Raw genomic sequence first — 13,941 nt, forward strand, 5'->3', positions numbered from 1 at the left:
ATATGACCATGGACAAATCACTTACCTACCCTTTCTTAGGTTGAGGCCATAATCCCACGGGGTTATTGTTAGAATCAAATAAAGTATTGTACAAACTTTAAAGAGCATATTGATGTTAGCTCTTATTACTTGAAACAAATTAAATGCTAGTCCATGTAGAAACTTTGGTTTTATATGTTTCTTTTTAGAAATGTTAGCTTTCTCAATTTCCAGTTTTATAGCTTTCAAAGCTTTGTATTTTTTTCTTTCTTCCCTTTTAAAATCTGTATAGACTCCCTAAGGAACTTGATAATGTAAGGGAGTTGGTAATAGGATGTTGACCCTCTCAACTTTACATTTTTGCTGAGCATTTGTGTAGTGCTATATATTTTGTCAAGTACTTTAAGGTTATTATTTATTCTTTACAGCATCTTTGAGATAAATCATTTCACACATGAGGAAGCTAAAACTCGGGAGGTTAAGTGACTTGCCTAGGGCCACACAGCCAATTAATTATTATTATGCATTTATACAGCATCTTTCCTCTGAGGAGCTCATACTATTTCTAATTTCCTAGGAGAGGTAATATAGATTTTTAATGACATTCATAAGCATAATCCAGTCATCCTTTTACCTTAATTTATAATATGGTCACTGAAACATCCCAATATTGCTAACACTTGAGATTGTATCATTAAAATACAAATATGTAGGGTTTCATGAGGGAAGAAATGTTTCCCTATTCATGTAGAAGAGAATAAAACCCAAATTAGGACAATATATTTATTTTTAGTCAGAAGCTTGTCATTGAGAGTCCTTTACATTACACAAATGCTGATGGGGTTGGGAAAGAAGTTGGATTACCTTGACCCCTAAGGACCCTCCTTAGCAATGATCTATGCTTTTCCAATTTGCTAGTGGAATTTTGGTTATTTTATGACTTTCTTGGTACTTGTAATATCATGCCTCATTAATGAAGAGTTAGCAATGTCACAAAAGTATGATCATTTCAGGTACTAATTGATAAATTTTGCTATGTCAGAAAAGAAATTTAAGAAATAAATTAATTTCAAATGACCATAGACTATAGCAATGTTAAAACTAAATTTTCTAATGTAAATTTTGATATGAACTATATATGAGAGTATAATATCCTCAAAGGCAGGAACCGTTAAGTTTTTGTGTTTGTATTCACATAGCTTGGCATCTATACTAAGCACTTAAGCGCTTCTTGAATTGAGATTAATAATTATAGGTTAAATTTTTATTCTTAAATTTCATTATTACAAATTACTTTATTTTCATTGTGAGTCCATTAACTGGCTGGTTATATGTAGTGGATGAGTATGAGAAAAAAGATTCTCGAGTAGCTGTTTTGTGATATGAATCTTACTTTAACTTTCATTGACAAATACAAGTATTTAAATATGTAAACAAGGGCATGAGAAAATAAGTAAAGTTAGCATGAAAATTGAAACAAATCAAGATTTGTTAGTGGGGTCTTACATGTCTCTAAACTTCAAATATTTTTCAGTTTTTAATTTCACTCTAGATTATGTTTCCATTGGTATTTATAAAGATGAACCTATATGATCTTTGTTTGCATGATTTTTTGGGACATTTTGGTATACATAGCATAGATTCATTGTTATTTTGTTGTTTATTAATCTGATTCTACTTTCCTTATTCTGCATTTTTTAAGGTAAAATTTTTCCCAGATTGTTTTGAATTCTTCACATTTGTTGTTTCTTAGGGGCCCAGTGATAGTCTGTAATGTAAATATATATACTTGATCTTCTGTTTTTCCTCCTCAATAGGGCAGTTTGATAATCATCTTAAAAATTCTTACTTATTTTTAAATCATGTTTCCAATTTTTTAAAAAAAATTGATCATTGTTTAGTTATTTCTTTTAGATTTTCAGTTTTGTTGGCATGTTATTGAATAATATTTTCTTATAATTTTATTTCTTCACCATTAATTTGATTTTTTTCTTGATATATTTCCTTTCCTTTTTTGTTCAATGATCTTTTAAAAATATTTCTCTTTAATTTTTAATTCAATTTTTAATGTTTTTAATTGTTGGGTTTTCCTTTGTTTATAATCTCTAGTAATAATTTGATATACATAGATATATATACATAGAGACAGCTATAATTTTGTTGATTTTTCTTTTTTTTTAATTGTGAACTCGGTTTATTAATCTTTTCCTCTTTTGTTTTTAAAAGTATGAGGCAAAGTTTATATCCAAAATCTATTTAAAGTATTTCTCATGGAGCACAGGGTATGCCAGACCTGGGGTTGGGAGGACTTGGGTTCAAATATGACCTCAGACACTACCTAGCTCTGTGACCCTGGGCAAGTCTCTTAAACCTGATTGCTTAGCCCTTGCCATTCTTTGGTCTTAAAATTAATCTAAGTCAGAAAGTAAGAGATTTAAAAAGAATAATAATAAAGCATAGCTCATGTTATGATGGAAAAAAACTCTTGGCATTGGAGTCAGGAGACTTGGTTTCAAATTCTATCTCTGAATAGCTGTGTTGTTAATTTTTCCAGGTTATTTAACCTCTTTGGGCATTGACTTTCTCATCTATAAAATGAGAACATTTAATAAGTTCTTTTGAAACTTTTACTTGTGATCCTATACCATATCCTTTTTGGGATTTTAAAAAGTGTTTATTCTTCCTTCTCTCATCATTTTCTAAGTAAAAAAGTTACTTTTATGATTAACCCCACCCATTCTTTATATCTTCCTCTCAAAGACTCTCAGTTCTCCATTCTCCTTTCCTTTTCTTATGGTATTACTAATAAGAAACAAGTACTTAAAATTGTTTACTATGTGCCAGGCTTTCAGGTAGGTAGAGCTTTGGAAAAAAGAAAAATTTCTGGAGCTAAAGGAATAATAAGTATATAAATATAAACCAGTTTATTGATTGATCTTCAACTTTTCTTTAGTTGTCAGCCAAATTGACTCATCTGGTAGGCATCTGTTAGTCCAGTTTAAGTCTTTGATCTCTTAATGTTCTCCTTATAATGACTCCATTGGAGGAACCAACACTACTGACACTTGTCATTCTGATGTCCCTTCTCAAGTCTACACAATTATGTTATCTAATGTCAATTGGGCCCTTAGTGTGTGAAGTTAGGCAGTCATTTTATTCCTTTCTATGAAATTTTTGGTTATTTCCCACAGTGTTCTAAACCTTCTCTCTTAAGCTACCTTCTCTCTGCATCTTTATTTATTTATTTTTTAAAATGCTCATACCTTCCATTTTAGAATTAATACTATATATTGGTTCTAAGGCAGAAAAATGGTAAGGGATTGGCAGTGGGGATTAAGTGACTTGCCCAGGGTCACTCACCTAGGAAGTGTTTGAGGCTAGATTTGAACCTGGACCTCCCATCTCTAGGCCTGGCTCTCAATCCACTGAGCCACCTCCCCTCACCCCTCAAATCCCTATATCCCATCATTTTTTTTTAAACCCTTACCTTCCGTCTTGGAATCAGTACTGTGTATTATTCTTGAACACCTTCTTCCTTACTCCACAACCCAGTGTTCTTTAACATCTCCCATTTTCACCTCCTTTACTCTAGTCTCTGAGATGACCCTTCTCATAAGATCAACCCTATTATTTGTAATCTTGGATCCTTCCTCTTTTATCTAGCAGATTGCTCCCTTAATCATGCCCCCTTTCTCAATCATCTTTAAACTCTCCATAATCTAATAACTCTCAATAATTTAAATTTTCCAGAGTATTTCCTGTTACCCACAAAACATACTTAGCTCTTCCCAACCCATATTTCTGATTTCTTTTCATAGCTCAACTCCTTGAAAAAAGCTGTTTGCACTCATTGCTTTCACTTCTTTTTCATTCACTGCTCTACCTCTTGAGTTTGGCTTCTGGCCTCATCACTTTACTGAAACCACTCTCTAAAGTTATGTGTTGGGGGCAGCTGGGTAGCTCAGTGGATTGAGAACCAGGCCTAGAGATGGGAGGTCCTGGGTTCAAATCTGACCTCAGACATTCCCTAGTTGTGTGACCCTGGGCAAGTCACTTGACCCCCATTGCCTACCCTTACCACTCTTCTGCCTAGGAGACAATACACAGAAGTTAAGGGTTTAAAAATGTAAAAAAAAAAAAATAAAATTATGTGTTATCTTAATTGCTCCTTCTCATTATCCCCCGCTTTTTTAGACCTTTCTGTCCTCTTTTTGGAAACTCCTCTCTCTTCATGACACAGCCATTTCCTGATTACCCTATCTCTCCGACCATTACTCTACATTCTTCTTTGCTATACCATCAGTCATGTATTGGGCCCAGATTGTGGCTCTCATGCTAGGGCTTTTTTCTTGTGGGTTCAGAGATTTAGAACTAGAAAGGGCCTTAGAGGCCTTTGAATCTACCTTTTTCATTTTAGAGATAGAATGGAGACTGAGTAGTTAAATGCTTTGCTCAGAGTTATAACAGTATATGAGGTAGGATTTGAACCCTAGTCTTCCTGACTTTAAATCCATTTCTATGTGTACTACTCTATTCGCCCTCTCTTCTTTCTAATTCCATACTCTCATTGGTCTCATTAGCTTCCTGGGGTTTAATGTTGTCACTATGCACATAGATTTGAAACCAAGGTCAGCCATAGTCTCTTTCCTAAGATCTATCCTTTCACCAGTTGTCTGTTAAGCCACTCCCCACATGTGTCATAATCATCTTAAACTCAACATGTCCAAGACTACTCATTATCCTCCCCCCCCCCCCCAAAAAAAAAAAAACCTACTTCCTTGTTTTCTGTCAGTACCATCACATCAGTGGGACACAGAATTAAAGGAAACTTGAAGTAATGTAACTGTTTAGTGATAAACCACTTAATGACATCATTAGACAAGTTATGCTGTGCTGTGAATTCAGGGTAGCTTACATTTGCCCAAAAGTATTTTCATGCCTATCGAACAACATTACCTGGCTGGCAGCCAGTAGGGAGTTTTCCCATGATAATATTCTGGCAGAGTCTACAAGCTATAGGCCTGTGTTTTTAATTCACACTTATTTCAATAAAAAATTATTTGATGATGTTTCTAGATAGGGTAATGGAAATAGCCCAAATGATTGAAATTCATATATAGTTCAAAACCTTCAGTTTAAATATTATTTCTCTATATTCTACCATCAGGCTTTTTGTAAGAATTGTTAATAAGCAAAACTGAATAATTTTAATTTTACTTCTTCTTTCTCCTAACCTCTTGTGGAGGTAGAAAGCAGTAAATTTGTCTAAAAGATAGAGAGCAGGAAAGAGAGCTTTAAGTGAAAAGCTGACAAAAAGACTACTGAATAATCTAGAATTGACCATTTAATGCTCTTTTAAACAAATTGAATCTTCACTTTAAAGTGCAATTCCATATTGGGTAGGTCTACTTGAGTATCATCCAATGGCATAGGAATGGCAGAAAGTTTTGCTTGGCCTGAACAAGCCTTTGTGAAACCTACATTCACTTCTACACATAATAAGTGGTGTGCACATTTTTATTGAATTAATTAATTTAGAACATAAAAAGAAAACTACATACTGACTTCCTGAAATGGAAATTTTATGAATATGAATAACATAGTGAAAAAGACTCTGGACTTGGATATAGGAGACCTTACAGGGTATCTCCAAAGTATAGGGGGGCTTAAAATTGCACTAAGACTTTTGGGACATTTGATATGAATTCATTCAAGTAACCATCTTTCTCAGGGCCTCAGTTTCCTCATCTCTAAAATAAAGAGAGAGGATTAGATGATCCATGTTATTTTCTTGAAGAAATGATATTACCTCATTTTAAAGCTTCCTAGGTGGGTTTAGATTTATGTCTTAATGTCATAGTACAAGATTGCTCTGGAACCAGAATTGGAAGGGCCTCAGAGGCTTAGTCCAACACCCTCATTTTACAGCTGAGAAAACTAAGGTTGGAGGAGCTTAAATAAGACTTGCCCAAAGCCGAACAAATAGTATGAGGCAGGGCTCATAGCCAGAGCTCTTCATTGAGAACAATACTTTTCTATTGATGGATATTATTGATCTAAAAGGATTTCTCTGGTACAAAAGGTGTATGTGTTATTGAAGAAAAAAATGTCTACTTTCTTATTTTGGTCCTTTCTAACAAAACTCATTTAAAAGAATAAGTCTTTTCAATGAAAATATCTTTTAGATTATTCTCTTGCTTCATTTATTCTTCAATTTACATAGTCATCTCTTAGTCCTCTTAGCCCCTTTTTCAATTCTTCTCTTAATTATGCTTTTATGACACTTTCTTAAAATATACCTGCAATTACATTAAATACAATTAAATACTATGTAAGTTTTGAGGGACTTTGGGCCATATCTTCTGAGTTTATTCTGTTCCTTGAAATAACCATATGTATGTATTGTATGTATTTTTAGTTCTATAACCATTTCTTTTACCAGCAGTTTGCTAAGTAATAAAATCATAAAATGTATTTAAAAAATAGTAAAAATCTACACAGGGAGGCAGCACAGTCTAATAGAAAACTAAACTAAAAATAAAGAGTTCTGGGTTCTAGTTTCTTACTTCCAATTGTTACAACAATCAAGTTGTTTACTTCCTTGAACTCTGTAGTTTCTTGGCCTATAAGAATGGAATTCATCTACCTATCTCTTAATATTTTTGTAGGAGAAATGAAATAACTCTATTATTTTATCTCCTTTAAAGATGAGTATGTATGAAATTCAGATTATAAGAATTTTCATTTAATTGAAGAATATCAGCTTGCCATTTGCCCAGTGAATTTAAAAGGTCCTAACTTACAGATACAAAAGCAAAAAACCAAAGCTAAATTTATGTACTTTTTCTCTTTTTGTATTTAGAGCTAATAATTAGGTGTAGTATCTGCTGAAATACATCTGAAAACTTGAAGTTAAAAAAAATAAGAAAATACGTAAACCAGTGGTAGGGGGAAGTAAATTCCTTTATCAATTTCAAAAATATTACTCTTTTGTGCTTTTTTGGGGGGGTTGTTTGTTTTTCTTTTATGTTAAGACTAGTCTTCCCTCAGTTCACAAAATCATTAACAGTTTTAAGAACACACTCTCAGGTCAAAGACAGGAAGAAAAATTAAGGATTACTTCCTAATGTATGAATGAAGAAGTGATGTTACTATTTATTTTGTTAGCAATTATTATTTGGATTAAGTGACTTTAAAAGCTCATTTTTAATCTTCATTTTTGTAAAATTTTAAACTCTTTTCAACTTGATTCTATTGTAAAGGTTAATGTTTTTTCTCTTTTCAATGCATTTTCCCTCTCCATTTTAAACACTTTTTAATTTTCCCCAGTCAAAAAATTTTTTCCTCAGACTTTATGCAACACAACACATTTTCCCATTTCCTTTCTTATGTGTTATCAGAAGTCCATAAACATTATTGAGACAGCCCAATAATGATCTGTTGATCTATAATGTAGAATTTTGGAAACAAATAAATGAGTACCCTGCCTATCCTTTTACATATGATGATCTTTGTTATTCTTTTTAGTTAAAAGTAACTCTTTCTATATTTAACTCTTCTTTCAGTCAGTTGTTCATGCTTTTAGTAAGCTATCCTTCTAAATACAACTAATTTGCATTCCTGCTTCCACATTAGAAATGGGCAACTGCAATTTAACTGGATTTTAGTTCAGCACAATTTGATATCTCCCCAGAATGTTGTATGATAGTTGATGTCCAAACAGTTACTCTAAAACGTCTTCATTTATAATTTCAGGAGTGGTAAAACAGATTTTTAAAATGTGGGAGTTAATATATTTCATCAATTATATTTATTTTAAGATTTTTCTTTAGTGTATATAATAATATATTTAGCCTTTTTTTTTTTTTAACATAAAAGAGCAAATAAATAGACTGAATCCAACCCCATCAGACTATAATCGTGTCCTCAAAAAAGACATTTAACCTCCAAGTACCTCAGTTTCTTTTCCTGTTCAAAGAAAAGTACAATACTTACTAGCTGATGCCTGATTGATAAGTAATACATTATTACACTTCTAGGCCATCAGAAGAAATAATAAATTATAGAATCCTTATTTGGCATTGTACTCATGTGCATGTAATTTAGCTAGTATTTGATACTGTTTGCTGATCGTACTACCAATAATAAATTTGCAAGCATCCTTTTTTAGACTTTATTTGGAAAAATCAATAGTCCAAACTTCTTGCAATTTTAGGAAAAGTCGGAAATAAGGCATAAACCCAAAATGTAAATAAATATAATTCATTGTATTTTACTTAACACATGCAGCTCAAAATACATATATTTCCTTTGTTGGATAAATGATGTCTGATTTCCATTACCATGTTATTCAACTGCATTATGGATGAATAAAGCTACATTTTTATTAAATAAACTTGAAACAAGATAGAGGTATTATGCAATTGTATAGAATTTATTGCATAATGTTTTTTGATGATGAGTATTTAAAATTTTGCCCTGCTACAACCTGGAGAAATGTATTCTGTCTTCTGTGGAAAGCAATATAGTGCTGAAATATTCCTCCTTAATTTTGATCAGAATGAACAAAAGTGTCTGTGTTTATTCCTGCCTAATGCATCACAAATCTGCTGACATGCTAACCTTGGAGTCTTGGCTGGCGTTAATCAGGCCTGTGCACCGGCAGGAAAGATGTACCTAATGCACTCCATCAGTGCAGTTTGCATATGGAAGTTCTCACAGGGGAGCTGCCCTGTGCCAGCTGAGGGTTACCTGCCCACTGCAGTTATTGTATGTAATTATCGAACCAATCTGTTCAGCCCAGCAGGGTTTAGATGGTAATCATGAAGCAACACTTTGGAAAAAGAAAGATGTAAGGCACTCTCCCCTTCTCTCATCAGTTATGTGAAGTTCTAACCACTCTTAAAGCTATTTTAGTAAAGTAATACCTCTGTATACTGAGCTGTTAAGTGAATGCCACTTGAAGTTTCTTAAGGTTTAGTCAAGTTGTTATTTTTGTATTTTGTCATTTGTATTTTTTTGGAACATTACACACACACACACACACACACACACACACACACACTTGTATATTTTAATCTTTCCATAGCTACCTTAAGAATATTTTTGAAACAGTTGGATTAATTATAATACACCGGATAATAACAGTTCTGTCCATTTGGAGGTTTTAAGATAATGTGGCTTGAATAGAGTTCAGTTTTCCCATGTAGTTCTCTTTGGAATAGAACCCATGGTTGCCATTAGGAAAAATAACAATGTGCTGTCAGCAGGTGTTAGACTTTTTTTTATAGCTGTACAAAAATGGCCTGAAGCAAAAAAAAAAAAGATTCAGATAAAGTTTAACTTAATGTTAATTGCTAGAAAATATAAATGAGGACATTTATTATACTCTAGGATAGTGAGATTTTGTGTGTTTTGAATTATTTACGAAATGATGTAAATGGACAAGACGACTATAAAAACTAGGGATGACTTAGGCATAAAATTTGGAATTTTAGACATTTAAATTTTAAAATTCACATTGAGAAATACCCAAACTAAATGGTTTTTGGAACTTCTGTGATTCTCATACCTATGTAATTCAAAATGGATAAATGTAAGACATTAAATGAACCAAGTGATACAAATATAGCAGTAGTAGGAATAGAAAATAATGAAACAGAATGTCTAAATTAGTTCCTGACTATACAAATCAACTGGAAGAAAGAATAGAAGATAAGAAAAGATTTAAAGTTCAAACCCATTTTGAGAATTTAGGAGCAGGCCTGTATCTCTTAAGTCTAAATAAACCATTAAATTATTCTGTGAGGAAAATTTAAACTCTGCTATTCAAGCTTGGCAGAGTTCTACTGACAGTCCGTTGTAACAATGCATACTAAAAGTTGCCTTTTGGAGGCCTAAGTCCTCTCAAATACTAATGTCTTCCCTTGGAGATTGCCTTCCATCTACTCAGTAAAATATCTTGTTTGTTCTTGGTTCTTTGTGCATACCTATCCTTTTTTAGAATGTGAACTCCTTTTGCCTTTCTTTTTATCTCTGGTACTAGTTCTGATGTCTGACATACATAGTAGACACTTTATATATGATTATTAGTTGATTAGAATTTTTCCATTAATTCTATTTGAGAGTCAGTAACATTTTGTTATTGATAGAATGTCAATATGTAATATTGTTGCAAAAAAAGTGATTTTCTCCCTCAGTTGTGAAGTAAGATTAATAAAAAGTTAACAGTAAAAATAACAACTTTATATTTCAGTATTTTAAAAGAGATGTATATAGTTAATTGTGTCACCTAGGGCAAGTCACTTTCCCTTTTTGAGCCTCAAATTACTTAACTATAAAATTGAGTTACTAATATTTTACATATGTTATAATATATATTTGTATTCTATTGGTTTTGCATGGTAGCACAATCCTTTATCCTTAGTAAGTAATAATGAACGAACAGTTCTGATATATAAATGTTGAGTTGGCTTTTTTCTTACACTGAAGAAGACTATGGGGATAAGGGGCTAGAGAGTGATTATAATATGCTTTCAATAGAGGCTACATATACTATTTATATTACTATTATGTGGCAAATTTGTCTGTTTGCCTATGTCAAACCAATATATATACATATATTTTTTTTTTATATTAGAAACGAAAGAAAGACATAGAAGAAAGCACAGAATCAGGGGTTGAAGATATGGAAATCTCAACTAAAAGTATATTGGAGGGAGCTCAAACTCGTAAGTTAAAAACAAACTTCCTTTTCTTCTTCCTTACATGCCACTTGGACTTTCTCATCATGGATAATTATTGAAAGCATTTATTTATGTGAGAATATTAACTTTTTATGCTAAAATTGCTTACCATGAGAGTTTTCTTAATGAAAATACTAAAAATTTATGGCATTTTGTAATTTTCAAAATGCTTTCCTGTGCAATCTCATCTAATCCTCACAATAGCCATTTGTTTTAGATAGGGTAGATATTTTCTTAATTTTACACTTGAGGAAGTTGAGTCTTCCTTAGCTCTTCTTTACCAGCTTATGTATTCTATCAGCTTATTTGTCATTATTTTGAATTATAAACACCAGTCATTTAAGTTAGCTCAAAAAGCATGCACCAGGGCTATGATAACAAACAAAATCTACATAAGACTCCAGACATATTCTTATGGTCAAATAAATGATTTATCCATTCACAGATGTTTTGTGGGAAGACATGATATTTGCTTTGCCCTTTCATTCACAGCCAATCACTTGTTCATTACTGAATCTTTTTGTACTTTTACATAATACTCATATTTACACTTGCAATGGAGGATAAAGGTAAGGAAGGTAAGCATTCCCACTTTACATCTTGTTGCCATCTTCCATCTTCCCACTGTTCTTCTTCTCCCTTGTCTTGTTCATTTTGCTGTTAGGAAATGATCCTGATGTTCTGAGGATCACTACATCAAAGCATATCTCAAGCACTGACTAACAGCAGCAACTGTAACAGTGAGTGGAAAAATTTAGGAGTGGTTATAAAGAGAGAGAAAGGAGGAATATTTCTTTTTAAATATTTTTAATAGAATATAGAAAGAGGAATATTTCTTTTTAAATATTTTTAATTTTGGTATGACAGATTTAGCTTAAAATAATCCAAGAGTACTATATAGTAGATATTTAAAGTTTGAAATTAATTCGTAACTATACAGGGAATTTACACAGTTGTTCTTAACTATGCTTATAAATACACACACAACTGTTTTACATACAAAGTAAGTTAAAAACATTTTTACATAATTTAAATTTTAGTATAATAGCTGGATTTTGTCTTTTCTTAACTATAATAAATTAACGAATTTTAAAGCAATAGTAAAGGCATAAGGGACAGAATAGGATTAGATAAATGCTTCTGAAGTGGGAAAGCAATATTTGATATTAGAAGCTTGAAATTGGTTTAAATAACTAAGTTGAGAAAGTTTAACCAAATTCTTTTGTATGCAAATCAGTGCTTTGGTTTGTCACATCCTCAGTAGCTTATCTTTTCTCTGAAATAGTGCAGACTATTTAAGATAATCTGATATCAACTATTCATCATTCAAATAAGTTTCATCTGAGATGGCGCAGTGGCAGCAGCTACTTTAGAGTTCCAAGGAGAGAGATTTAACATCATTCACCAGGTCAAGAAAACTTTAGATTGAAAGAGACCAAACTTCCATTTGTTTTTCTGTATACATAATAAAATGCATAATGTTTGTGAATAATGTTTTGAGGCTTTCACATTCAGTGTCACAGAAGTATTTCAGGAGTACAGTTACCTCCATTGTTGGTTTTAGAAATGTCATTCTCTTTATTAACAATTTTATTTTCAATCACAATTTATAGTTTATAGTATGGTAAGAGATTTTGCTCACCATGGGATCTTTCAGAAAGCTATACAAGGCAAAATGGGAGCAGCTTTCTTTAATATCTATTTAGACCATTTAAAAATATGTATTTTTCCTTGATATACCTAAACTCATTTTGAGTAGTTGGTGGTCCATTGTGTAAGAACGTATTCTGAAAGCTTTCAAAATGTGTATTATGTGGGTTTTCACTAAAAAGAGAGGGGGGTGATAGGGGTTGTTCCCAAGAACAAGGACCTCTAATCCTGTTATTTTTATGTGACATAATTTTTACCAATTGAGAATTTTTTTGGGGGGCTAAAAATATCCTCCTCCCCAACACAAAATAAACCTTAAAAATCATGCATCCTATTCACTATGATTTTTTAGAATCATAGTAAAAATTGGTTAATTAAGTAACATATAAAAATTTATATGTGTGTATATATATTCTTAACTCCCTGCTATTATAGTTATTTTTAAAAAAATCTTGCACTTTGGGACCAGAACTAAAGAAAATGATCAATTACATTACATTTTTGGTGGAATAAAGAAATTTTTGAGGAAAAAAAAGAATTAAAAACAATATCAATAAAGAAATTTCAGCTATTGAAAAATATGTATTTCATAGTCATATTGAAATATCTTTTCCTTTTTCAAAAACTGAAGTTCATATAGTTTTTTTATATTTGGAATATTTATATGTATATTTTATCAGGTAAAAATGAATCTTACAAATGATTATATTTCATATAAGAACAAAAATAAAACCAATTTCATTAGAGCTTCATAGAATTTTACTTTCTAGACCATTTTGCTCGTATATAACCATTAGAATTGACTCTTGAGAAAATGTTAGGCCTTGACAAAGGCACAAAAGGATTTCCAAGGTATATATTATTACTACCCACTATCTAATGTTAATGACAATGAAATGTGGCTGGTAATAAATTAATATGATATTATAAAAATAAAGTATCAATGATGAAGCAAACTTGAGGGCCACTTTACTCTAGGTTCGGAACATACATTAAGAATAAAGTTATACTGAAGACACTTTACATATTAGAAGATTGCCTGAAATAGATGATTTGGAAATAGCTCTAATCAGAATTTTAAAGAGGAAGTCAGAAAAAAAGTTCTAAAAATTTATCAAACTATTACTTTTGTATTATATGACCAGGCAGATTATGATTAAGCCACCTTCTCGAAACATCAGTGATGTGCTGGTAAATGTTTAGCAACAAACTCTGAAAACATAGGATACAGTTTTATATTTCATATATATAATATTTTCTCCAGTACTTTCTTAAGGGTAGACAAACAGCAAAACAATAAATTAAGCTGATTTGTAGAGTTTCCTAATTTCCAGGGTGTAAATAAGTAATCATGCTGAAAATTTATCAATTGCTTCTCAGTAGCAAGTACGAGCTGGCTCAAGCACAACTGTGCCAAATATCTTCGCACCTCATTCCTCAATGAATTTTGTAATAGAAATTACAACTGTATATCTGTAGAAAAAAGAATCCCTGATAAAGCAAATCCTTTATGTATTCCTAATTTGGTAGTAGAGTGCTTACTCAGTGGTTCTCACTCACCAGCTTC

The 13,941-nt window shown here is 31.9% G+C and overlaps 1 protein-coding gene across 1 annotated transcript in view; it reads left to right on the plus strand.

The window, feature by feature from the left end:
• Positions 1-11,447, plus strand: part of VRK1 (VRK serine/threonine kinase 1) — a 125,208-nt gene extending 113,761 nt beyond the window's left edge. The window contains exons 12-13 of the mRNA XM_044664588.1: positions 10,619-10,709; positions 11,389-11,447. Coding sequence (XP_044520523.1) covers positions 10,619-10,709; positions 11,389-11,447 — 150 coding nt within the window. The remainder of the gene's footprint in view (positions 1-10,618; positions 10,710-11,388) is intronic.
• The last annotated feature ends 2,494 nt before the right edge of the window (positions 11,448-13,941 follow it).

This window comes from Gracilinanus agilis, chromosome 2, assembly GCF_016433145.1.
Source record: "Gracilinanus agilis isolate LMUSP501 chromosome 2, AgileGrace, whole genome shotgun sequence".
Classification (NCBI taxonomy): domain Eukaryota; kingdom Metazoa; phylum Chordata; class Mammalia; order Didelphimorphia; family Didelphidae; genus Gracilinanus; species Gracilinanus agilis.